Source organism: Hemiscyllium ocellatum, chromosome 9, assembly GCF_020745735.1.
Source record: "Hemiscyllium ocellatum isolate sHemOce1 chromosome 9, sHemOce1.pat.X.cur, whole genome shotgun sequence".
Classification (NCBI taxonomy): Eukaryota; Metazoa; Chordata; class Chondrichthyes; order Orectolobiformes; family Hemiscylliidae; genus Hemiscyllium; species Hemiscyllium ocellatum.
Genome location: NC_083409.1, coordinates 95,492,108 through 95,518,462, shown reverse-complemented (window position 1 = coordinate 95,518,462; position 26,355 = coordinate 95,492,108). Strand labels below are relative to the sequence as shown.

At 43.6% G+C, this 26,355-nt stretch overlaps 1 protein-coding gene across 1 annotated transcript in view; it reads left to right on the top strand.

The window, feature by feature from the left end:
• LOC132818831 (very-long-chain enoyl-CoA reductase-like) overlaps positions 1 to 26,355 on the top strand; it is a 93,483-nt gene that overhangs the window by 66,034 nt on the left and 1,094 nt on the right. The window contains exons 5-11 of the mRNA XM_060829955.1: positions 2,593 to 2,696; positions 12,883 to 12,998; positions 14,109 to 14,214; positions 19,629 to 19,701; positions 19,806 to 19,849; positions 22,994 to 23,051; positions 24,726 to 24,814. Coding sequence (XP_060685938.1) covers positions 2,593 to 2,696; positions 12,883 to 12,998; positions 14,109 to 14,214; positions 19,629 to 19,701; positions 19,806 to 19,849; positions 22,994 to 23,051; positions 24,726 to 24,814 — 590 coding nt within the window. The remainder of the gene's footprint in view (positions 1 to 2,592; positions 2,697 to 12,882; positions 12,999 to 14,108; positions 14,215 to 19,628; positions 19,702 to 19,805; positions 19,850 to 22,993; positions 23,052 to 24,725; positions 24,815 to 26,355) is intronic.

Here is a 26,355-nt window from a genome sequence, read left to right as displayed (position 1 = left end):
ATCATGACCTGATTTAATGGTGTAGAACTCTCTGTCTCCATCTTACTGAATCCACTTGTAGCATGACACAGTGAAGGGTATATGCTACAGTACCTCTGGATTGCTTAGCTTTAGCTCAGATCTCACTCATGCCTCTGATGACAGTGTCCATAGGTACAGATACCAGGAAGATAGTAAGCGTTCACTGAATTCTGCAGTATTACATGACCCACATCTAATTCACAAGTCTTGATAACTAACTTAAGTCTTTCAACATATTGTTTGAAGATCACTCACTATCACATCAATACTGAAGTACCTGGACTTGTACCTACAGCTTTTTGACTGAGAGGCAAGGATGCTCCTATCTGAGCCACAGCTGAAACAATAGGAGAAAGTGAGGACTGCAGATGCTGAAGATCAGAGTCAAAACGTGTATTACTGGGAAAGCACTGCAGGTCAGGCAGCATCCGAGGAGCAGGAGAATCGACGTTTCAGGCATAAGCCCTTCATCTCTCCCTGGACCTGCAAAGGACTTCTGCTGTTCTTCATCCTGAGAAGAATCCAAACACTCAACCAACGCTTTTTCACCAGCTTATTGGACATCAGCTGACAGAATAGCCAGAAAGTGTACATTTAATATCGCACTCTTCTGGCTTTTTTCCAAATACTTTTAAGATGTTTTTCTCCCTTTTGTTCTGAAATATTTATCCACTAAAAATCCCTCTGCATGTGTCACACTTTCTGCTTGGACTTGCTGTGCTGTGCTAACCTTCAGGAGAAGTGCAGGTGCCTCACAAAATGTGCTCAGCTGCCTTCATGCCTGGTTCTGTGGGTTAACACCAGATACCATTGTGTGGTATGTGGTTTATCACTCAGCTGGACTGTGTTTGCTGCAGTCTTGACAGAGTTAGCATGGCAGATGAAGGAGGAACATTTGAAGGTTGTATTAGAAACTGTTTTTGGTCACATATGTCAGATGGCCCATTTCCTACAGAGTGTTCTGGATGGTCCAACAGAGAAATGCACTTCGTTATAAATCAGAATTTCTTTCCTTCCTTGTGTGGCTATTGTGTCAGCTGATGTCCGATAAGCTGGTGAAAAAGCCTTTGTTGAGTGTTTGGATTCTTCTCAGGATGAAGAACAGCAAAGGTCCTTTGCAGGTCCAGGGAGAGATGAGGGCTTATGCCCGAAACATCGATTCTCCTGCTCCTCGGATGCTGCCTGACCTGCTGTACTTTTCCAGCGCCACACTTTTCGATTCTGATCTCCAGCATCTGCAGTCCTCACTTTCTCCTATCGTTTCAGCTGTGGCTCAGATATGAGCATCCTTGCCACTCAGTCAGGAAGCTGTAGGTTCAAGTTCAGGTACTTCAGTATTGATGTGATAGTGAATGATCTTCAAGCAATATAGAGTCATGGAGATGTACAGCGTGGAAACAGATCCTTCGGTCCAATCCATCCATGCCGACCAGATATCCCAACCCAATCTAGTTCCACCTGCCAGCACCCGGCCCATATCCCTCCAAACCCTACCTATTCATATACTCATCCAAATGCCTTTTAAATGTTGCAATTGTACCAGCCTCCACCACTTCCTCTGGCAGCTCATTCCATACGCGTACCACCCTCTGTGAGGAAAAAGTTGCACGTTACGTCACATTTATATCTTTCCCCTCTCACCCTAATGCCCTCTAGTTCTGGACTCCTACACCCCAGGGAAAAGACTTTGTCTATTTATCCTATCCATGCCCCTCATAATGTTGTAAACCTCTATAAGATCACCCCTCAGCCTCCGACACTCCAAGGAAAACAGCCCCAGCCTGTTCAGCCTCTCCCTATAGCTCAAATCCTCCAGCCCTGGTAACATCCTTGTGAATCTTTTCTGAACCCTTTCAAGTTTCACAACATCTTTCCGATAGGAAGGAGACCAGAATGTTGAAAGACTTAAGTTAGCAATGTTTTTGTCATGTCTAGATTAAACATTATCCTCGGAGTGTCGTTCTTGACATGTTGTGGTGTTGGATTGGGTCCTAATGCTTACTTTAAGTATGAGCTTTTACAGTGGGTGCTGGCAGCCAAACCCGTCATGCGGAGGAACCCGATCCTGTCTTTGATCAAAGTCCAACTGTACAGCTCCGAATGAATCGTGAACCCAAGCAGGCCTTTCCTTAACCTGAGCATTGAGATCTGTGAACTCGACACAGAGCAGAGCCGAACCTATTACTTTTGGGATAAACGTGGGGTGGAGCTCAAATACATTTTAAATTTCTTTCCTCAGTCCATGTGTACATTAAATCTAAACCCCCTGCAAAGCCTAATAGTGTCATACAGCATGGAAACAGACTCTTTTGTCCAAGCAGTCCATGCCAACCATATTCCAAGCTAAACATAGCACAATGTCAGTTTTATTCTGATATTCAAACAGAGCAAGATGAAGACAGTGAAGTGAGTTTGGACTCTCTGTTTCCCCCACACCAGAACCTGCGCTCGGATGAGCTAAGTCGTTGCAAGTGATTATTCAGAATAGGTTCAGTTTGGTTTCCCTTCAGTGTATGAGGCTTTTCTCCATAAAGACTGACCACCTCTTCCTGATGTCGTCTCATTCTCCAGAGGGAAAGTGTGTACGTGATGAAGAGATTCTACAAACGCTCCCCGTAGGCACAACTGCTACCTTCTACTTCAAAGATTTGGGTCCTCAAGTGGGATGGACCACGGTGAGTGTTCCTTTAGTTTGATCTAACGGGTGTGGGGTGAGAGGGAGTAGGGAGCTGGCGAATGGTAAGGGTAGAAATATGGGACAGTGGGGATGGAACAGACTGACGGAGAGAGGCAGGAGCATGGCAAAAAGCAGACAGTGTGGGAGATGAACAACTGGCTCAGGTCAGGAATTTGAAGGGTGCGGGTAGGCAGTGGGTATGATAGTGATCTCCTAAAACTGTACAAGGCACCAGTCACATCGCAGCTGGAATACTGTCAACAGGTTTGGGCTCATTAATCTCAGGAAAGATCCTGGCATTAGAAGCAGTCCAGGTTTGGAGGGACTGTTTTTTGAGGAGAAGTTGAATCGACTTGGCCTGCACTTGGTGGAATTTAGAATCATACAGGATTCCTAGGGGTTTGACGGGTTAAATGTGGAGAGGTTGTTTGTGGGAGAGACCAGGACTAGAGGGAATAATCTCAGAATGAGAGGTCGCATGTTTAAGACAGAGATGCGGAGGAATTTCTCCTCTCCTCTCTAAGGAATGCTTTACTACAGTGGGCTGCCAAGGCTGGGTTATTGAGTATATTCAAGGCTGAGATAGACAGAATTTTATGCAGTAAGGTAATAAAGGGTTCTAAGGTAAAGGCAGGAAAGTGGATTGTAGGATGATTAGACCATCCATGATCTTATTGGAGCAGACTCGATGGGCTGAATGGCCTGTGGTCATCTTATGAGCTTCTGTTCCTGCCCAACAGGAAGTAGAGCAGTTCCTTTGTCCAGCAGGAACATTAACGGGCTTTGTGTACAGGAGTATCTTTCCTCGCTGACACGAATCATGGATTTGGGCAAAATGCCAGCAAAAGAAAAAAAATCTTTGGCTGAAGATCCAGACTTGAAAAGGTGGTGCAAGTTGATTCCATGAGCCATTTTAAAAAGGCTGTGTATATGAGCGATGCCACCACTAGGTGGAGCATTGCAGCCCATAAGTATGAAAGGTGAGAGACTGGGGAGGCAGTGGTAATGTGTCACTGGGCTTGTAATCCTGACCCCAGGGTGACTCCTGGTGACCATTAGACTAGCTTATTATTGAATAACAATTGTCCTTTAATAGGGAAGGAAATCTGCTGTCCTTACCTGGCCTGATATATATGTGACTCCAGACCTATAGCAATGTGGTTAACTCTGAACAGCCTTTTAAGCAAATAGAGAATGATGAGTGCACGTTGTGTAAGTGCAAAGGTCGTGTCTAGTTGAATATGGAAAAAGTAGCCATGTTAAAATTCATTCCAATCGGGAAACTTTTTTTTAATGTTAACTTTTAAACCAGTTGTAATATCCAGGAAAGTACAACAATAATTGCCCAATTCTTTGCAATTGGTGCTCCTGGTGACTGATATCCAGCCTGGTCTCTGTACAAGTGCAGTACCTGACAATTAATCACAACTGCCCTTTAGGCAATGAAGGATGGGCAATAAATGCTGGTCCAGTGAGCAACACCCTCGTCCCATGAATTAATAAAAACAAAGTCAGCCATCTGTTCATTGAAACCAGGGTCTCCAATCAAAAACAAAATCTATTACTGATTATAACTGCTGCTGTGCTTTCTTGTCTAACGAGTTCACCATGTAGTGCCAGACTAGTGTGATGTCACTGGGATAATGCAGGTGGATCATGCTGGCCATAGAGTCATAGAGATGTACAGCATGGAAACAGACCCTTCGGTCCAACCTGTCCACGCTGACCAGAAATCCCAACCCAATCTAGTCCCACCTGCCAGCGCCCGCCCATATCCCTCCAAACCCTTCCTATTCATATACCCATCCAGATGCCTTTTAAATGTTGCAATTGTACCAGCCTCCACCACTTCCTCTGGCAGCTCATTCCATACACGTACCACCCTCTGCGTGAAAAAGTTGCTCCGTAGGTCTCTTTTATATCTTTCCCCCCTCACCCTAGACCTATGCCCTCTAGTTCTGGAATCCCCGATTCCAGGGAAAAGACTTTGTCTATTTATCCTATCCATGCCCCTCATAATTTTGTAAACCTCTATAAGGTCAACCCTCAGCCTCTGACACTCCAAGGAAAACGGCCCCAGCCTGTTCAGCCTTTCCCTATAGCTCAAATCCTCCAACCCTGGCAACATCCTTGTAAATCTTTTCTGAACCCTTTCAACTTTCACAACATCTTTCTGATAGGAAGGAGACCAGAATTGTATGCAATATTGCAACAGTTGCCTAACCAATGTCCTGTACAGCCACAACATGACCTCCCAACTCCTGTACTCAATACTCTGACCAATAAAGGAAAGCATACCAAATGCCTTCTTCACTATTCTATCTACCTGTGACTCCACTTTCAAGGAACTATGAACCTGCACTCCAAGGTCTCTTTGTTTAGCAACGCTCCCAAGGACCTTGCTATTAAGTGTATAAGTCCTGCTAAGATTTGCTTTCCCAAATGCAGCACCTCGCATTTATCTGAATTAAACTCCATCTGCCACTTCTCAGCCCATTGGCCTGTCTGGTTCAAATCCTGTTGTAATCTGAGGTAACCCTCTTCGCTGTCCACTACACCTCCAATTTTAGTGTCATCTGCCAACTTAAAAATCACACAACACCAGGTTATAGTCTAACAGGATTAATTGGAAGCACACTAGCTTTCGAAGCGACGCTCCTTCATCAGGTGATAGTGGAAGGCTCAATCCTAACACAGAATTTATAGCAAAAATTTACAGTGTGATGTCAGTGTGAAATTTACAGTGAAAGAAGTGAAACTATCGCTGTATTCTAACAGATGAAAGGCTTAACAGACAATCAATTTTTCAATGTATAATTTCATTACATCACACTAAAGTTTTGCTATAAATTCTGTGCGTTAGGATTGACCCCTCCACTATCACCTGATGAAGGAGCGTCGCTCCGAAAGCTAGTGTGCTTCCAATTAAACCTGTTGGACTATAACCTGGTGTTGTGTGATTTTTAACTTTGTACACCCCAGTCCAACACCGGCATCTCCAAATCATGTCTGCAAACTTACTAACTGTACCTCTTATCCTCGCATCTAAATCCAAATCAAATTCCATTTTGTTGGAATTTACACTCTATTGCGGAGGAAGGAGTTGGATAAGTCTGAGAGAATGAGCTGCAAAGTTGTGAACGGAAAGGAGGACAGGGAGAGGGGAGGGGAAGATAAGGAAAAAGACTGAATTACAGAAAAAAGATAGCATGTGGCATGAAGGGAGAAGGGTGAGGGAAAGAGGAAGTGGTGAACAGGGGAAGAAAAAGGTGCAAAGTAGAGAGAGATGAAGGACTAAAAGGAGTGAGGGGAGGGTGAATAATGGGCTGGGGAGACCAAAACAGGAAAGCTTCCTGTCATAGGAATTCTCAGCATTGCAAGGGCAGAAATAATGTTTTGTTTTCATAAATCTTGTTATGGGGGCTGAGATTTAATACCTAAATGCGATGTAGATCTGATTGCAGTTTAAGGAGATTGAGGATTGGCACACCACTTGTAGCCCAGTGATTAAAAATAATGCTGCATCATATAAAACGCTATTAAAGTAATAATTTTGAATGCAAATATAGGCCGAGAGAGTGACTGGAGCAAGCCAGCAAAATGGGGAAATGGCTGAAAATAAATGTTGGGGATGAAATGGTGGGTGAAATGACAAAAATTAACATTTGCATATTACAGTATAAATATCAGAAGTTTTTTAAAAAATGTTAACAATTAAGAAACAATCTGATATGCTACAGAGTGAGAACCGCAAAGAGCATTACTGTGGTGTGGAGTGCCACCTGGTGGCCGGAATCTACAATGAGGTGCAAATTCCTAATTGTTCCTAAAATATTTCCTTTGATCCGAGACCGTTCCACTTGACCACACTTCGAGTACTGTGCTCCATTCTGGTCACTGCACCTTGACAAAGATATATTGACCTTGGAGGGAGTACTGTTCCGATTTCCAAGTATCTAGACTCCACGGATTAACTTGAATGATTACACAACCTACAGTGGTATACTGTGGAGTTTAGAATATGAAAGAATAGTTTGATTAACAATTTTGATATTAAGCTACATAACTGATAGGATAGATGGAGATATAAGATTTTTGCACATTGGGGAGCCGAGGACTAAATGACTTGAAGTGAACATTATAATTCTCCAGTTGGGAAGCAGGTGTACACACTCAAATGGTAGTGGAATTCTTTTCCTCATTTAAGTTGATGATTAATATGAAATCCTTGGGAATCAAGCATGTTAGGGGGATATGGATATTAGACAAAGAAGGCTGGAATTTCAACCTTGAGCTGAACAGTGGGAGTTTGGAAAATTCCTAGCTTCACGTGCTCACCATAGGGAAAAGTGACTCTGGAAAAATGATGTTCCTTCTGGTATTGGGGGGTGAAGAGAGGTAGCAGTTAGACCATCTGACCCTGGAAAGGATTCAGATAGTGGAGGGGTCAATCCTGCTGGGTGCTGAGCCAACTTATTTAACAGACCTGTTTTGATCTCCAGGTTTAATAAAAGTAATTAGGCCCTGTAGCTCTTAGCTCTCAAATCTCCTCACTGAGCCCCACACCACACTGCCCGTGACCCATTGATGCCAACTTGTCCATGCCAACTGATCCAAATCATGACCCCTGACTATCCCCATGACCCCAGGTCAACTGCGGCTCCTCCACCAGTCGCCAGTGAGCCATTATAGCCCCTACATAAGTTCAGTGCCAATGCATGTTCTTCCAACTTTGCTCATATTCCTCTATGCCAATTGAACAGTATGGGGAGACCTGGGCTATGCTGGGAAACATAGTATGGGGTGTCACTGGCCAGGCCAACCTTAATTGCACATCCTAATTACTTTTGAGAAAGTGGCAGAGCGATGTCTTTTGAACCATTGCAATCTATGGGAAAGTCACAGTGCAGTGAACGAGGGAATTCCAAGATTTTGACCAAGTGACCCAAGTCTATTAAACACTTGAAGGCATGGGCCAATGATTACAGTGTTTGTTTCTACAAGGGGTTAAATACTTGAAGACTTTTTCAAACATGATATTAATGTCCAATTCCTTCAAATACTAAGTACAAATAAGGCCACTTAAAAGACAGCTGGAGACATAGCTGTCAATCAGACAGTTAACTTAGAGACCCTCGCTATGATCTTGACAAGTCCCAGAAGTAGTCATGATCCATTCATTTGTAATGCTGTGAGCCTGAGGACTATCAACATTCAGCTCAAGAAATTTCTTGCACAGATTTATTTTTGAAACATAGCCCCAAAAGTTTCTTTCAAAACATAAAGTACACGAGATTTACTCAGAGTGTGGGGATGGTCTCATCACAAAGTTGCCTCGCATCCTTTAAAAAGAATCTGGGTGAAGCACTTGGCATGTCATAACATTCAAAGCTATTGGCCAAGTGCCAAGCGCTGGTAAATGGGATTAGGTGGAAAGTCAGATGTTTCTCACCTGTCAGTGCAGATTTGATGGGCCAAAAGGCCTCTTCTGCACTGTATTATTCTCTGATTTAAATACTTTAACAGTTTGACGATTCGATGTTACCTGTTCCAGCTTTGACGAGTGTTTATGTTTCACCACAAAGTTAGGGCACACTGCTGGTGAAGGCCATTCCTGGAGTAAGAATCACATCTACCTTACAGAGTCACAGGAGCATTATGTTTGGCTCATTGTGTCTGGGTGTCCAAATACACATTGTGATATAGTGCCCATGTTGTTTCTATTTGAATAATTACCAGTGCCTTCTTGAATTCCTCAATTGAACCAGCCTCCACCACACTTCCAGGCAGTGCATTCCAGCTCCAATCCACTCAATGTGTGAAAAGGTTTTTTTCCCTCACCTTGCATTTGCTTCTTTGGCAAATCCTTTTAATTCTATGCTTTCTTATTCTTGATCTTTTTACAAGTGGGAACAGTTTCTCTCTATCTACTCTATCCAGCTCCCCATGAGTCTGAAAATGTCTATCAAGGAAAACAATCTAAACTCTTCAATCTATCCTCACAACTGAGGTTTATCATCCCTTGAACCATTTTGTAAAACCTCTTTAGCATTCTCTCCGATACACCCCCATCCGTCCCATAAAATGACTCCAGAACTGTACACAGTACTCCAGATGAGGTCTAACAAGTGTCATATGCAAGGCATTATCTCCTTGTTCTTGTATGTTATTCCCTATTAATAAAGCCTAAAATACTGTATGCTTTGTTAATTGCTTTGTCCACCTGACCTACCACCTTCAATATTCTGTGCACACATACGCCAGGACTCTCTGGGCCTGCGCCCCCTTCAGGACTGTACATCTTACTTGTTACTGTCAGTCCATATTCTTTCTACCTGAATACATCAATTCACACTTTTCTGCATTGAGCGCCATTTGCCACCAATCCATCTACTCCACCAACTAGTCAATGATCTTTTGAAGTTCCACACTGTGTCCTCACTTGATCTGTGCACTGAGCTTCACCTAAGGGGTAGGTTTCCCTCACTTTTGCTTTGTGCCCCATTTCCAACATTGAAAACTGCCAGAAAAGGGCTGGAGCTTCCAGGTCCAAGATCTGCTTGCTATTTGTAAAGGTGCTTAGAGCCTCCCCAACTCCAGATACATCCAGCCCTAGCTCACCAATTAGCCATGATGCATTGAATGACAGGACAGAGGCAGGGGCTGAATAGACTCCTGGGAAGGAAGAAGTAGGGAACCAGGGAGCCTGAAATGTGGAGGGAAGTGAGGAATGGTACAGGATTGTGAAAGTACTGGGGATAAGTGATTGGAATGTTTGTGGGGAGACGGTTTGAGAAAGCTACATAGAACATAGAACATTACAGTGCAGTACAAGCCCTTCGGCCCTCGATGTTGCACCAACCTGTGAAACCAATCTGAAACCCATCTAACCTCCATTCTCATCCAAATGTCTATCCAATGACCGTTTAAATGCTTTTAAAGTTGGCAAATCTACTACTGTTGTTGGCAGGCTGTTCCACACACCTACTACTCTCTGAGTAAAGAAACTCCCTCTGACCTCTGTCCTATATCTATTACCCCTCAATTTATAGCTATGTCCCCTCATGCTAGCCATTACCATCCGAGGAAAAAGGATTTCACTGTCCAACCTATCTAACCCTCTGACTATCTTATATGTCTCAACTAAGTCACCTCTCAACCGTCTTCCCTGCAATGAAAACAGCCTCAAGTCCCTCAGCCTTTCCTCATCAGACCTTCCCTCCATACCAGGCAGCACTCTAATAAATCTCCTCTGAACCCTTTCCACAGCTTCCACATTCTTCCTATATTGCGGTGACCTGAACTGTATGCAATACTCCAAGTGTGGCCGCAGTAGAGTTTCCTACAGCTGCAGCATGACTCATGGTTCCGAAACTCATTCCCTCTACTAATAAAAGCTAACACACCGTATGCCTTCTAACAACCCTATGGGTGGCAACTTTCAGGGATCTATGTACATGGACACCGAGATCATCTACACTACCAAGAATCTTACCATTAGCCCAGTATTCTGCATTCCTGTTACTCCTTCCAAAGTGAATCACCTCTCACTTTTCTGTATTAAATTCCATTTGCCACCTCTCAGCCCAGCTCTGCAGCTTATCTTTGTCCATCTGTAACCTATAACATCTATCGGCCCTATCCACAACTCTACCGACCTAAATGTCAACCGCAAATTTACCAACCCATCCTTCTATGCCCTCATCCAGGTCATTTATAAAAGTGACAAACACCAGTAGCCCCAAAACAGATCCTTGCGGTACACCACTAGTAACTGAACTCCAGGATGAATAGTTCCCATTAACCACCACCTTCTGTCTTCTTTCAGCTAGCCAATTTCTGATACAAACTGCTAAAACACCCTCAATCCCATGCCTTCATATTTTGTGCAATAGCCTACTGTAGGGAATCTTATCAAATCCATATCCACCACATCAACCACTTTACCCTCATCCTCCTGTTTGGTTACCTGCTCAAAGGACTCAATAAGGTTTGTGAGGCACGATGTACCCTTCACAACACCATGTTGACTATCCCTAATCAACTTATTCCTTTCTAGATGATTATAAATCCTATCTCTTATAACCTTTTCCAATACTTTACCCACAACCGAAATAAGGTTCGCAGGTCTATAATTACCAGGGTTGTCTCTATTCCCCTTCTTGAACGAGGGAACAATATTTGCTATCCTCCTGTCTTCTGGTACTATTCCTGTAGACAATGACGACATAAAGATCAAAGCCAAAGGCTTTGCAATTTCCTCCCTGGCTCCCCAGAGAATCCTAGGATAAAACCCATCCGGCTTAGGGGACTTATTTATTTTTTACACTTTCCAGAATTGCTAACATCTCCTCCTTGTGAACCTCAATCCCCTCTAGTCTAGTAGCCTGTATCTTAGTATTCTCCTCAACAGCATTAGTCTTTTTCCAGTGTGAATACTGATGAAAATTATTCATTTAACGCTTCCCCTATCTCCTTTGACTCCACGTACAACTTCCCACTACTGTTCTTGATTGGCCCTATTCTTACTCTAATCATTCTTTAATTCCTGATATACCTAAAGAAAACCTTAGGGTTTTCCTTGATCCTATCCATCAATGACTTCCCATGTCCCCTCCTGACTCTTCTTAGCCCTATCCTTAGCTCTTTCCTGGCTAACTTGTAACTCTCAAGTGCCCTAACTGAGCCTTCATGTCTAATTCTAACATAAAAATGTGTTGCTGGAAAAGCGTAGCAGGTCAGGCAGCATCTAAGGAGCAGGAGAATCGAATCCTTCTTCAGGAATCCTGAAGAAGGGCTTATGCCCGAAACGTTGATTCTCCTGCTCCTTTGATGCTGCCTGACCTGCTGCGCTTTTCCAGCAACACATTTTTAAGCTCTGATCTCCAGCATCTGCAGTCCTCACTTCATCCTGACATAAGTCTTCTACTTCCTCTTGATGAGAAATTCAACTCCTTTAGTCAATCATGATTCCCTCGCTTGACCACTTCCTCCCTGCCTGACAAGTATATACTTATCAAGAACAAGCAGTGGCTGTTCCTTGAATAAGTTCCACATTTCAATTGTGGTGTGTGGGGTGTTTGTTGAGAATATTGAAAGCTCAGAGTCGTGAATCAGTGCCCAATGAAATGAGGGGTCCCTCAGTTTGGGAGGATTCTGACTTGACTCAGTCTTTGATCCCTCGTCTGTGAGAGGAGGATTCACCCATCCAGACGAGTGGGAAGAGCTGGAGTGCAGACGTTCGGTAAAGGGTAAGAGAAAGAGTCTTCAGTCCATGTTGACTGGCCTCTAGTGTCTGAAGTCCTTCTCCTGTGTATTTATTCTGTCCTTCATTATGGCCTAACCCAGGATTTTAGACGGGACTGTCATTGCCTCAGTGCCCTCTGACCAAGACCATTAGAAGTGGGAGCAGAAGTTGGCCATTCAGCCCATCAAACCTGCTGTGCAGACAAAGGGGAAAAATATTCCCTGAGATTGCACTCCTCTTGTTAGCGTGGTTCAAATTGGCTGCTCCATTGTCTACAGGCTGGTTACTGCTCTCAAACCAGGCTCTCTCTTTATCAAGAATAATACAAGGCAAGCCATAGAGTCATAGAGATGTACAGCATGGAAACAAACCCTTCGGTCCAACTTGTTCATGCCGACCAGATATCCCAACCCAATCTAGACCCACCTGCCAGCACCCGGCCCATATCCTCCAAACCCTTCCTATTCATACATCCATCCAAATGCCTCTTAAATGTTGCAATTGTACCAGCCTCCAACACGTTCTCTGGCAGCTCATTCCATACACGTACCACCCTCTGCGTGAAAAAGTTGCCCCTTAGGTCTCTTTTCTATCTTTCTGCTTTCACCATAAATCTATGCCCTCTAGTTCTGGACTCCCGACCCAAGGGAAAAGACTTTGACTACTTACCATATCCATGCCCCTCATGATTTTATAAACCTCTATAGCCCCTCAGCGTCCAACACTCCAGGGAAAACAGCCCCAGCCTGTTCAGCCTCTCCCTGTAGCTCAAATCCTCCAAACCTGGCAACATTCTTGTAAATCTTTTCTGAACCCTTTCAAGTTTCACAACATCCTGCTGATAGGAAGGATTTTAAAAAGTTCAGCCACTTTGTGTTTAATTTGAATAGCCGTGTTAAGCTGCCACCTGCTTGTGTCTGTTGTTCTTTGACTGTAGGTGTTCCTGACGGAGTATGCAGGTCCACTCTTTATCTACCTGCTCTTCTATTCTCGCCTGCCTTTTATTTATGAAGAAAAGGATGAATTTACCACCAGCCCACACACTGTAGTGCAGTAAGTAAGCATGCGTTGGATGTCTGGTGTTAACCTAGCTCTGATACAGTACAGTTTGATAATCCGAGTTTGTCTTTGGACTTAATAGAGGATGCTTGCTGAACTTGCACCACCACTGGTGACTGTGCCTTCAGCTGCCCAGGCTCCCAACCTCTGGAATTCCCTCCCTCACCTTCTCCAACAATTTGTCCACCCTGAAAATGATGCCTTTGACTGAGTTTTTATCTTTAATCTCCCTCTTTCTCATTCAATGCCTATTGTTGTCTGATGGTGCTCCTGCAAAATGTTTTCGGATGTCTTACTACAGGAAAAGAATAATATCATTGCAAGTTGTCTGATATGGAGTGGCACATACTCCATTGTTGTCATTCAGGACTGAATGCGGTGGCTGAGCCCCAGACCATCATAGTCATAGAGTCATACGGCACGGAAACAGACCCTTTGGTCCAACCAGTCCATGCAAGACATAATCCGAACTAAACTAATCCCACCTTCCTGCTGCTGGTCAATATCCCTCCAAACCTTTCTTAATCATGTATTGATCCAAATGTCTTTTACGCGTATTTGTACACACATCCACCACTTACTCATGAAGTTCATTCCACACTCAAACCACCCTCTGTGTAAGAAATTTGCCTCTCATGTCTTTTTAAAATCTCTTTCCTTTCACCTTAAAAAATGTGCCCCTTAATCTTGAAATCCCCGGCCAACACCATCGCTTTTAATCGACCTGATGAAACCAGTCATTTCATGCACACCACCTGTGTAAATTATTCAATTTTAATTTAAGGGATAATTGTGTAAATTTGTTCTTGGGATGTTGGCATCCCAAGCATTAGGGCAGTATTATTGCCCATCCCTTAATGACTGAACTGCCTTCTGCGAGCAAAGTAGAGGATTTAAAAAATATTAATAACCCTCAACCAAAACCCACCGTGTTGTTCAGGAGTTAAAATTTCCCCCGTGGTTTCTTTTATCAGAGTCAGTAAAGATGAGTTCATTTGTAAACTGGCGAGAGAGCTTCTCACATAACTGTGCGAAGGACCCGACTGCGATTTGGGGATTTTGTTTATCAGCTGCCATTCAGTTTTTCTGTTTTACCTTTTCCAGCTTGGCAGGGTTTTGCCACTCTTTTCATTATGTCAAAAGACTGATTGAAACGCTGTTTGTGCATCGCTTTTCTCATGGTACAATGCCTCTTCGCAATACTGTTAAGGTAGGTGCCTCCAACTGTTGTCCTATGCTGACCTGTTACCACAACACAAATTCCAAACATTGTTCTGTGAATCTCGTCTTTTTTTCTGTTATAGATCTATTTCTTGGAGCTGAAGAAATCAAAGGGTATGGGAGGAAAGTGGAAGTAGGGTACTCAGTTGGACGATCAGCATGATTCATATTAAAAGCGGAACAGGCTCGATGGGCTAAATGGCCTATTCCTGCTCCTATTTTCCATGTTTCTATGAACATATGCAAAAGACATGTCTCAATTGAATTTGATGGAAACAATATCTTAAATTAGAGTATTGTGTATAATTGCATTCAATTTAAAGGATGTGAATTCTGTTTGCGTGTAGGTTGGTCATCAAGTAAGTTTGAACCTTGATAATGGCAATCAATGTTAGGAATACAGGACACACAGAACAGTCTCTGAGAACCTTGTCAGTTCTGTATCCCACCCTACTGTTTGGAGGCTGATAGAATCTCACCCACTGAGAGACAGGATCCGTTCCTGTGGTGTGGAACTGTCACTGCAAGAACTCGATTGGTCAGGGCCAATTTATTGTTGCGCTCCTTGCAGCAAGTTATTAGAACCTCCCACTGCCTCAAATGGCTATAAATATAGTCTTATTTATATAGAAATGCCTTCGGCTTGTTTGTTCGACAAATGTAAAGACTATCCATTACCAAATTGCTCTAGTGACTATGTATTTAAGGTTCTTTATGAATAAAGTACATTGTGAAATTTTTAAAAAAAACAACCTCAACTCCCCTTGATGAGGCTGGAGGATGGAACGGGCTGACTCAGGATTCCCAGCTGACATTGGTGTATTGATTAGAATCGTTAATCAGTCAGTTGGTGCTCACTATCCCAGCGCCCACCACCTTAGTGATGGCTCAGGGATAAATGGATACTTGAAGGCCATCCAGCTAAACTGGTTAGATTTGTTTAGATTGGCATCTAAGGTGGGCCCCTCACTAAAAGGCACTCTGGGCCCGACTGAGGGACCCTTCATCAGGCAGGGGGCTGGCTGCTGGCACCTCACCCCCATCCCTTCTTCCCACAATCTTTGACCAGCCCACGTTCACCCACGTGTGGCTTCAGGTCTCAGAATGATCCTGGGCCTTGAATGAATGCAGTTCCCCCAGCTGCCACCATCCCTGCTTGTGGCAGCACTGAGCTACTGGCCTCTGATTAGGCAATAGCTCTCAGCAGGCAGGTTCTCTGTGACTGGGAGTTTTGTTGGTGGAGAGGTCTGAATGGTAGCTATTTGTGAGCAATATTGGTTTAAGGTAAAAGGGGAAAGTGAGAACTGCAGATGCTGGAGGGACCACCAGTGATATATTTCCCTCCCCTCCCCATCAGCGTTCCGAAAAGACCACTCCCTCCATGACTCCCTTGTCAGGTCCACACTCCCCACCAACCCAACCTCCACTCCCGGCACCTTCCCCTGCAACCGCAAGAAATGTAAAACTTGCGCCACACCTCCCCCCCCCTTACTTCCCTCCAAGGCCCCAAGGGATCCTTCCATATCCACCACAAATTCACCTGCACTTCCACACACATCATTTACTGCATCCGCTGCACCCGATGTGACCTCCTCTATATTGGAGAGACAGGCCGCCTACTTGCTGAACATTTCAGAGAACACCTCTGGGACACCCGGACCAACCAACCCAACCACTCCGTGGCTCAACACTTCAACTCCCCCTCCCCCTCCACCAAGGACATGCAGGTCCTTGGACTCCTCCATCGCCAGACCATAGCAACACGACGGCTGGAGGAAGAGCGCCTCATCTTCCACCTAGGAACCTTCCAACCACAAGGGATGAACTCAGATTTCTCCAGTTTCCTCATTTCCCCCACCTTGTCTCAGTCCCAACCCTCGAACTCAGCACCATCTTCATAACCTGCAATCTTCTTCCTGACCTCTCCGCCCCCACCCCCACTCCTAGCTATCACCCTCACCTTTACCTCCTTTCACCTATCGCATTTCCAACGCCCCTCCCCCAAGTCCCTCCTCCCTACCTTTTATCTTAGCCTGCTTGTCACACTCTCCTCATTCCTGAAGAAGGGCTCATGCCCGAAACATCGATTCTCCTGCTCCTTGGATGCTGCCTGACCTGCGCTTTTCCAGCAACACATTTTCATTTAAGGTAAAGGGGGGTAAATTTAAAGGCGATATGAGAGGCATATATTTTGCACAGAGAATGGTAAGAACCTGGAATGTACTGCCAGTTGAGCTGGTGGAAGTGGATACAATAATGAAGCTTAAGACTCATAGAGTCATAGAGATGTACAGTACAGAAACAGACCCTTCGGTCCAACTCGTCCATGCCGACCAGATATCCTAACCTAATCTAGTCGCATTTGGCAGCACCTGGCCCATATCCCTCCAAACCCTTCCTATTCATATTCCCACCCGGATGCCTTTTAAATGTTGCAATTGTACCAGCCTCCACCACTTCCTCTGGCAGCACATTCCATACACACACCACTCTACATGAAAAAGTTGCCCCTTTGGTCTCTTTTATATCTTTCCTCCTCACCCTAAATCTATGCCCTCTAGTTCTGCACTCCTCCACCCCAAGGAAAAGACTTTGTCTATTTATCCTATCCATGTCCCTCATGATTTTGTAAACCTTAATAAGGTCACCCCTCAGCCTCTGTCACTTCATGGAAAACAATCCCAGGCCATTCAACCTCTCCCTATAGCTCAAATCCTCCAACCCTGGCAACATCTTTGTAAATCTTTTCAAAACCTGTTCAAGTTTCACAATATCTTTCCGATAGGAAGGAGACCAGAATTGCATGCAATATTCCATCAATGGCTTAACCAATGTCCTGTATAGCCGCAACATGACCTCCCAACTCCTGTACTCAATACTCTGACCAATAAAGGAAAGCATACCAAATGCCTGCTTCACTATCCTGTATACCTGTGACTTTACTTTCAAGGAGCTTATGAACCTGCACTCCAAGGTCTCTTTGTTCAGCAACACTCCCGAGGACCTTACCATTACGTATAGAAGTCCTGCTAAGATTTGCTTTCCCAAAATGCAGCACCTCACATTTATCTGAATTAAACTCCATCTGCCACTCCTCAGCCAATTGGCCCATCTGATCAAGATGGGCCAATTGGCCCATCTGATCAAGATTACCTATTGTAATCTGAGGTAACTTTCGCTGTCCACTACACCTCCAATTTTGGTGTCATCTGCAAACTTTACTAACTATACCTCTTATGCACACATCCAAATTATTTGTATAAATGCCGAAAAGTAGTGGACCCAGCACCAATCCTTGTAGCACTCCACTGGTCACAGGCCTCCAGTCTGAAAACAACCCTCCACCACCACCCTCTGTCTTCTACCTTTGAGCCAGTTCTGTATCCAAATGGCTAGTTCTCCTGTACTCCGTGAGATCTAACCTTGCTAACCAGTCTCCCATGGGGAACCTTGTCGAATGCCTTACTGAAGTCCATATAGATCGCGTTTACTGCTCTGCCCTCATCAATCCTCTTTGTTACTTCAAAAAACTCAATCAAATTTGTGAGACATGAATTTCCACTCACAAAGCCATGTTCTCTGTCCCGAAGCAGCAGCGCCGGGAGTATTCCAGATATTATTACGCTCGAGGACCTCCTTTTTAAACTCCTGCCTAACTCTCTCAATTCTCCCTTCAGAATCTCATCCTTTTCCCTTCCTATGTAATTGGTTTCAATGTGTACAATAACTTCTTGCTGGTCCCTCTCCCCCTTGAGAACATTCTGTACCACATCTGTGACATTGTTGGTCCTGGCACTAGGGAGGCAACACACCATTCTGATTTTTCGCTGCAGGCCACAGAAACATCTGTCTGTTCCCCTGACTAGACAGTCCCCTAATATAATCAATTGCTCGGATCCCGATTACCCCTGATTATATTAGAGCCAGTCTTGATGCCAGAAACTTGGCTGTTTGTGCTACATTCTGCTGAAAGTCCATTATCCCTACATTTTCCAAAACAACATATTTGTTTGAAATGGGGATAGTCACAGAAGTCTCCTGTACTACCTGCCTACCCCTCTTACATTTCCTGGAGTTAACCCATCTATGTGACTGTATCTGTGGCTTTTCTCCCTTCCTATAACTGCCACCCATCACATCCTCTTGCACTTGTAAATTCCTCATTGCCTCTAACTGTCGCTTCTACCTATCCATTCGATCTGATAGGATTTGCAACCAATGGCATTTATTGCAGATATAATCCTCAGTAACACATAAACTCTCCCTAAACTCCCACATCCAACAAGTCATAGAGTCATAGAAATGTACAGCATAGAAACAGACCCTTCAATACAACCCGTCCATGCCGACCAGATATCCCAACCCAATCTAGTCCCACCTGCCAGCACCTGGCCCATATCCCTGCAAACTCTTCCTATTCATATACCCATCCAAATGCCTTTTAAATGTTGTAATTGTACCAGCCTCCACCACATCTTCTGGCAACTCATTCCATACGCGTACCATCCTCTGTGTGAAAACATTGCCCCTTAGGTCTCTTTTATATTTTTCCCCTCTCACCCTAAACCTATGCCCTCTAGTTCTGGACTCCCCAACCCCAGGGAAAATACTTTGTCTACTTATCCTATCCATGCCCCTCATAATTTTGTAAACCTCTATAAGGTCACCCCCTCAGGCTCTGACGCTCCAGGGAAAACAGCCCCAGCCTGTTCAGCCTCTCCTTATTGCTCACATCCTCTAACCCTGGCAGCATCCGTGTAAATCTTTTCTGAACCCTTTCAAGTTTCACAACATCTTTCTGATAGGAAGGAGACCAGAATTGCATGCAATATTCCAACAGTGGCCTAACCAATGTCCTGTACAGGTGCAACATGACCTCCCAACCTCTGTGAGCATATCACTCTATTAAGGGCCATTTTTGCTTCTTCCAATCTACAGACCCAGAAAATAGCACCATCTTATTGCTCTACAAATACTACTCCAGGCCAACTTAATACTTACAGCTTATCAACATCCTTTCTCCCCTAGCACTCCAGCTCATCCACTATAGCATAAATGTTACCTGCTCCACAATTCAGATCTGATGAAGAGTAATCTAGACTCAAAGTTACCTTGCTGTCTTTCAGGATGCTGCCTGACCTAGTTGCAATTGTTTTCAGTGCAGATTCCAGTACCTGCTGCAACTTGCTCCTACTGTTAGTCCTTATCAAGGTTATTTGAGAACTTTTCAACAATACTTTTTTCACACTCTAGGTGAAGTTGCTTTTGATTCAATTAACCTGAGAATAAAAAACTTTTCAGACACTCAGCAACTGCAACCTGAATGACATTGTAATAGAATTGGTCTTACTCAATAAGAATAACACTGTCCACTAGTCTCAATGTTTGCCTTTTCCTTCACAGAACTGCTTTTATTATTGGGGTTTCACTGCGTGGCTGGCTTATTTCATTAATCATCCACTCTACACACCTCCATGTAAGTGACATGTTGTTATTCTTGCTGCATCTCAAGTCTTAAGCTGACAGTAATCCATTTTGAAAGTTGTGTCCTACTCTGATTTGGTTTTCTGGCTTTTACAGTGTATGGTGACCAACAAGTCCATCTGGCTCTTTACACCTTCTTGGTAGGTTATATCATCAACATCCTACCCTGTCCACATCCGTATATGTTTCAAATTAGATGTATCATACTAACAATAAAACTGTCCGAGTAAAAAGTGAGGTCTGCAGATGCTGGAGATCAGAGCTGAAAATGTGTTGCTGGTTAAAGCGCAGCAGGTCAGGCAGCATCCAAGGAACAGGAAATTCGACGTTTCGGGCATAAGGCCTTCATTCCTGATGAAGGGCTTATGCCCGAAACGTCGAATTACCTGTTCCTTGGATGCTGCCTGACCTACTGCGCTTTAACCAGCAACACATTTTCAGCAGTAACAATAAAACTGAACAATCCGTAATGTAATGAGATCTTATGATCTGCTGTTTATTATCTATCTTAAGCATAAAATAAATCAATGTTAATTATATTGATGCAGATCAACTGATGATATTTAAACAGACACATTCGATTTGTCTCCATTTAATGAGTATAAAAATGTGGAAAAAGGTATCTGTTCTTTAGTGTGAGGAAATTGAAATGTTGTTTTCAACTCTGTTTTACTGTAACTAGTGGAAATTGTCCCTTTTTGTGGGCAGTCATCAAGTTTAACATTTGTTTTCCTCTTGCCATTACTTGTGGGAGAGTGAGATACCCTAGGGATTCTTTGATTTTCTGTCTGGTGTGTCCTAACAGTCACTCGCTCTGTCTCTGTCTGCATGTTTTTAAGATATTTATAAATGTATATATTTATATCTAAACGTGCTTCCCACAAACTCATAATCTTGCTGACGCTCAAACTTAACCTATTTTTCAAATCAACCTGATCAGAAATGTTATTGCACACCTCTGGAACATGTGAGGCTTGAGCTCAGGTTTCTCCATCCAGGGGAAGGGACATTACCACTGCACCACAAAATGTAACCTGCTGCTGATGATAACACTTGCTTCACACATGGTGAGCCAGGATGTGAGAGCATCTTGGAGTTCCCACATGGAATTTAATGCACAATTCATAGCTGCCCTGCCAAGCCACTATTTGTTTGACTAATTCAATTGCTACTTAAAAACACATTTATTATGTAAAGCCTTAGAGTTATAGAGTCCTACAACATGAGACAGGCCGTTTGGCTTAAACTGGTCCATGCTGACCAAGATGTCTGTCCACGCTAACCCCATTTCCCTGCACTTGCCCCATATCCTTCTAATGCTTTCCTATCCATGTATTTGTCCAAATGCCTTTTAAATATTGTTAATCATCCAACTCAACACCTTCCACCAGCAGCTATTCCATATGTGTTCCACCCTCTGTGTAAAAAAGTTACCCGTTAGGTTCCCTTTTATTCTTTCCCCTCTAACCTTAAACTGATGCCCTATGGGGAGCTTAATTATGCCTGAAGTAGAGAACACATCTATGTTGTCTATTTAATGCATGACTGTTATTTCAGGGGAATGTGTGCCTGTTTCCTTTTAAACAACTAGCCCACTGAATAGAAGGTTCATTTTCCCTTGTTGATGTACACATGCAGCTGGATGCAGATGTCTAAAGTAGACAGGCAGGAGGCTGGAAGAACATGGCAAGCCAGGCAGCATCAGGAGGTGGAGAAGTTGACGTTTCGGGTTAACCCTTCTTCAGGACTGTGAGGGGCTGCAGATAAAGAGGAGGCCGGGGCAGGGTGGGGAAGTGGGGACAGGTGAAGACTGGTAGAGGGTACGACCTGGTTGGTCAATGTGAGGAATGAATTCGGTTGATGGCTGGGAGGGGTGGAAGGGAGGGGAAGGGGCTGGGAAGGGAGTTGGAGAAAGAGAAAGGAGGTGATTTGAAATTGGAAAACTCACTGTTAAGTCCTACGGGCTGTAGACTGCCCAGGTGAAAGATGAGGTGTTGTCCTTCCAATTTGTGTTTTGGTTCATTGTGGCAATGGAGGAAGCTAAGGGTCTTGATGTCGGAGAGGGAATGGGAAGGGGAATTAAAATGGGTGGTGACTGGAAGGTTCAGATGGCCCCTGCATGCCCCGCTGAGATGTTCAGCAAAACGTTCCCAAGTTAACACTTGGTGGTAGAGAAGACCACATCGGGAGCACTTGATGCAGTAAACTAGGTTGGAGGAGAGGCAGGTGAACCTCTGTCTCACCTGGAAGGACTGTTTGGGGCCCTGGATGGAGATGAGGGTGGGACTAGTGTGCCAATTGCAGGGGAGAGTACCTGAGGGTTTGGGGTTTGGTGGGGAGAGTGGCATAATCCAAGGACTGTCAAACGCAACGTTCCTTGCGGAAGAGAGAGAGGGGTGGGGAGGAGAAGATGTTCTTGGTGGTGAGGTCTAGTTGGAATTGGCAGAAACGTTTAGGGATGATGCATTGGACGCAGGTGTCTGCCAGATGCAATCTCTTCGATTAACCTGGATGTTAAAAGCCTGTACTGACGAACTGTTATATCAGACTCTAAACATTAACTCTGTTTCTGTCTTCACAAAAATGTCAGACTTGCTGAGTTTCTCCAAGCCTTTCTGTTTTTATTGCCAAATTGATTTGCAAGTGGTTAGAACATCAATAGTTATACAAAGCCTGGGGAAAAAAAATGTGAGTGGCATTTCATTGGATTATTCCGGACAATTAATCCATCAAAAGCCCTGAGTGACTGACCATTTTATATCCAGAGATGTGTTGATTTGTAGACTAGATATATCAACCTTTCCTGTCATTTTTAGTTCAGTCTAAAGTGGGACACTTGAATCCATCCATCAGTGAAAATGCAGCTGCACCATTGGCTGATGATCATATTCAAGGAATCAAAAGGGTATTTACGTCTCAATTACCAGACAGACCATAATACTGTACAGCAAATACATTATAAAGAAGATATTTGAATCCCTGTGGATCCATCATTACTTTTAATCAATGATGCTGTTTGTGTCTTATTGTAGTTTTGAGCTCTTGTGCAGTTAATTTACTTATACTGAATAGCACAAGTAGTTTTAGCCTGAATGCAAAGTCCTAATAGTATTTAACAGCTTTAGAAGTGGACAACACCTTTGGAAATGAAAAATAAATTCAAATTCTGAACTAGAGTATGAAGCTGTCACTCTCAATATGGTTAGCATGCTGCTGTAGCATCTTAAAGTGTATATTTTGGGGGCTATGAACAATTAGTAACTATATTGTGGTGATTTATGTAGGTATGTGAAATTGGAAATTTCTCAATCCATTTGGCCCTGAGGAACCTGCGCTCTGAGGGTAAGCACCACTCTATTCTCCTGTTGATACTTTATTCCCAACAACGTGTTTTTATCAGTAGATTAACATAGAAAGCATCACTGTTTGAAGCTGACTTGAATCCATTCCACCTCATCTTACAAGTAACTCCTCTTCATAATATCATCCTTCTGTTAGGAATTGGTTTGTAGATTCAATGCTGAAAGAATGGGAACAGAAAAAAAAGTACAGAATGAATAGGATGAAATAATTCTAATGTGACAGTGACTTTTGATTCCTTTGAACCTTCCATTGTGTTTAACAGCACGTTAAATCACTGCAGTAAATACCAAGATCATGGTAATATTCACATAGTAACAGGCCATACATGGCAATGAGAAATGAGATAAATTATCAGTTTCTGGTGGTGGGTGAAGAACAGGACATTCAGCAATCTCCCTTGCTCCTTTTGGAATATGACTGCTGAAACCCCCAGACTGCTGAACCCCCCTGGTTTATCACCTCACCCAGAATGTAGCTTTGGGTAAAGGCCTGAATGTGTGCTCAAGGCTCATGTGCTCAGAACCTAATTTTTAGACTTGCCTCCTAGTTCTAGAATCCCCAACCAGTGGAAATAATTTATCTTTATCCATCCCGTCTTTTCCTAACAATATCGAGAAGACATTGATCATATCATCCCTTAACCGTCAAAATTCTGGAGAAAACAAATATAATTTGTATAATCTCTCCTCATACCTTTACTCCTAAAGTCCAGGTATTGTTCTTGTAAACTGACATTATACACTTTCCAAGGGCCATATATCCTTCCTAAGGTGTGGTACCCAGATCTACTCTCAGTATTCCAACTAGTGTCTGAGCAGGATTTTGTATAACTGCAGAATAACTTTTACATCCTTTGACTCCATCCCTTGATTGAGCCTGATGTCAGATTTTCTGGTCCTGTACTTGCTTGTGACTTCTTTTTATTCTGCTCTTTACAGTATAAACAACAGGGAGACCATATAAACCAATTTCTACTGTGTGCCTTTCTAAGAAAGTTATTCATGAGTATTTTCCACTTTGTAACAGAATGTTGTAAGGCTCAACTGGCAAAACTAGAACAATTTCATAAATAAAGCCTTATCTCTGAAAGCTGCTGTTAGCTTGTCCTGTTGCCCTCCTTTCCGATCTTTTAGCTCTTTTTCCTGCTCTTGGATGTTTTTAACCTGTTGGAACACACCTCTAAAGCAAGTGAGTCTTGAGCCTAGGTCTTTCTGCATTAGAGGTTACACCAAAGGTGGTCCCTGTTCTGTTTAGTTTCAGATGAACTCTCTCCTCTTTGCTATAAATCTCATCACAGGGCATTAGTCAGCTTATCATCTTCAACCGACGTCATGCAGGAAACTTGCTCGAGGCCTCGGTAAGAAGGCGATATTTTTCCCATTCGGGGAAAGGAGGCATTGCTGGCATTTCAGAGAGCTGTTAAGCTGTGAACCAGATAGGTTTTACTCTTTAACAATTAGCAATGGATTCATCATTAGACTCTTAATTATAAATTCTCACTGAATTCAAATTCCACCATCTGCCTGATTCCCAGAATCCTGGGTTGCTGGACCAACAGTCCAGTGATAAGACCACTAGAAGATCACCTCCTCTCAATCCTTTATGTTATTGTTTATTTATAATGAACCAATGCCTATTGTTTCTCCTCCACAGGATCCAAGATGCGTAAGATTCCTTACCCAACAAAGAATCCTTTCACTTGGCTTTTTTTCTTTGTGTCCTGCCCCAATTACACCTATGAGGTATGTTCGCAGTTGGGAGCACTCACCCACTTATCACCAAGGTAGAAACTGTGCTAAACCAACAGGCATCTCTGGGTGGAGGGCCCTCACACCGATGGTTTGATTAAACACATACAATGCTGAAGAAATTCCATTGACAGGCTGACTTTAGTTATAGGCCTAGGTAGGCAGAGAGGGTCTGTCAGATGAACTGTCATAATGTGACCTGTCCAGGGAGTTGTACAATCCACTCACCCCACCAGTCTACCCGTCACGTTGGGAAACGGGAGAAGTCCAGTGTGCCACCTCTCTCCCCATTTTTCATTTTGGTTATGAGAGTCAGCTGAATGAACCTAATTGTCTGCCTGTCTTGTTGCACCTTCTGTAATGTGGCCTGTGCTAGGATTGAGTCACAGAGATGTACAGTATAGAAACAGACCCTTCAGTCCTACTCATCCATGCTGACCAGATATTCTGCATTAATCTAGTTCTATTTGCCAGCATTTGGTCGATGTCCCTCTAAACCCTTTATACTAATATACCCATCCAGATGCCTTTTAAATATTGTAATTGTACCAGCCTCCACCACTTCTTCTGGCAGCTCATTCCGTACACAGATCATCCTCTGTGTGAAAAAGTTTCCCCTTATTCCTTTTTAAATCCTTCCCCTCTCACTTTAAACCTATGCCCTCTAGTTTTGGACTACACTACCCTGGGAACAGGACCTTGTCTATTTCTCCTATCCATGCCCCACATAGAGTCATAGAGTCATATAGACGTACAGCATGGAAACAGACCCTTCGGGCCAGCTCGTCCATACCGACCAGATATCCCAACTCAATCTGGTCCCACCTGCCAGCATCTGGCCCATATCCCTCCAAACCCTTCCTATTCATAAACCCATCCAGATGCCTTTTAAATGTTGCAATTGTACCAGCCTCCACCACTTCCTCTGGCAGCTCATTCCATACGTGTACCACCCTCTGCATAAAAAGTTGCCCCTTAGGTCTCTTTTATATCATTCTCCTCTCACCCTAAACTTATGCTGTCCAGTTCTGGACACTTCCACACCAGGGAAAATACTTTGTCTATTTATCCTCTCCATGCCCCTCATGATTTTATAAACCTCTATAAGGTCACCCCTCAGCCTCCAACACATGCCCCTCATGGTTTTATAAACCTCTATATGGTCACCTCTCATCCTCCAGCACTCCAGGGAAAGTAGCCCCAGCCTATTCAGTGTCTCCCTATAGCCCAAATCCTCCAAGCCTGGCAACATCCTTGCAAATGTGTTCTGAACCCTTTTAAGTTTCACACTAACTTTCCTATAGCAGGGAGGCCAGAATTGAATGCAGTTTTCCAAAAGTGACCAAATGTCCTGTACAGCCACTGCATGACCTCCCAACTGCTATGCTCAATACAGTCGCTCAAATTGTACTGTCTCCTTCTGTTTCTGGTTGTGACTTGATTAAAAAATCCTGCTGTCAAACCCGGTTTATAGCATTTCTATAATTCCCATGTAACTGACTCAGAATGAGTGTGTTGAACAGGGGTGCAACTTT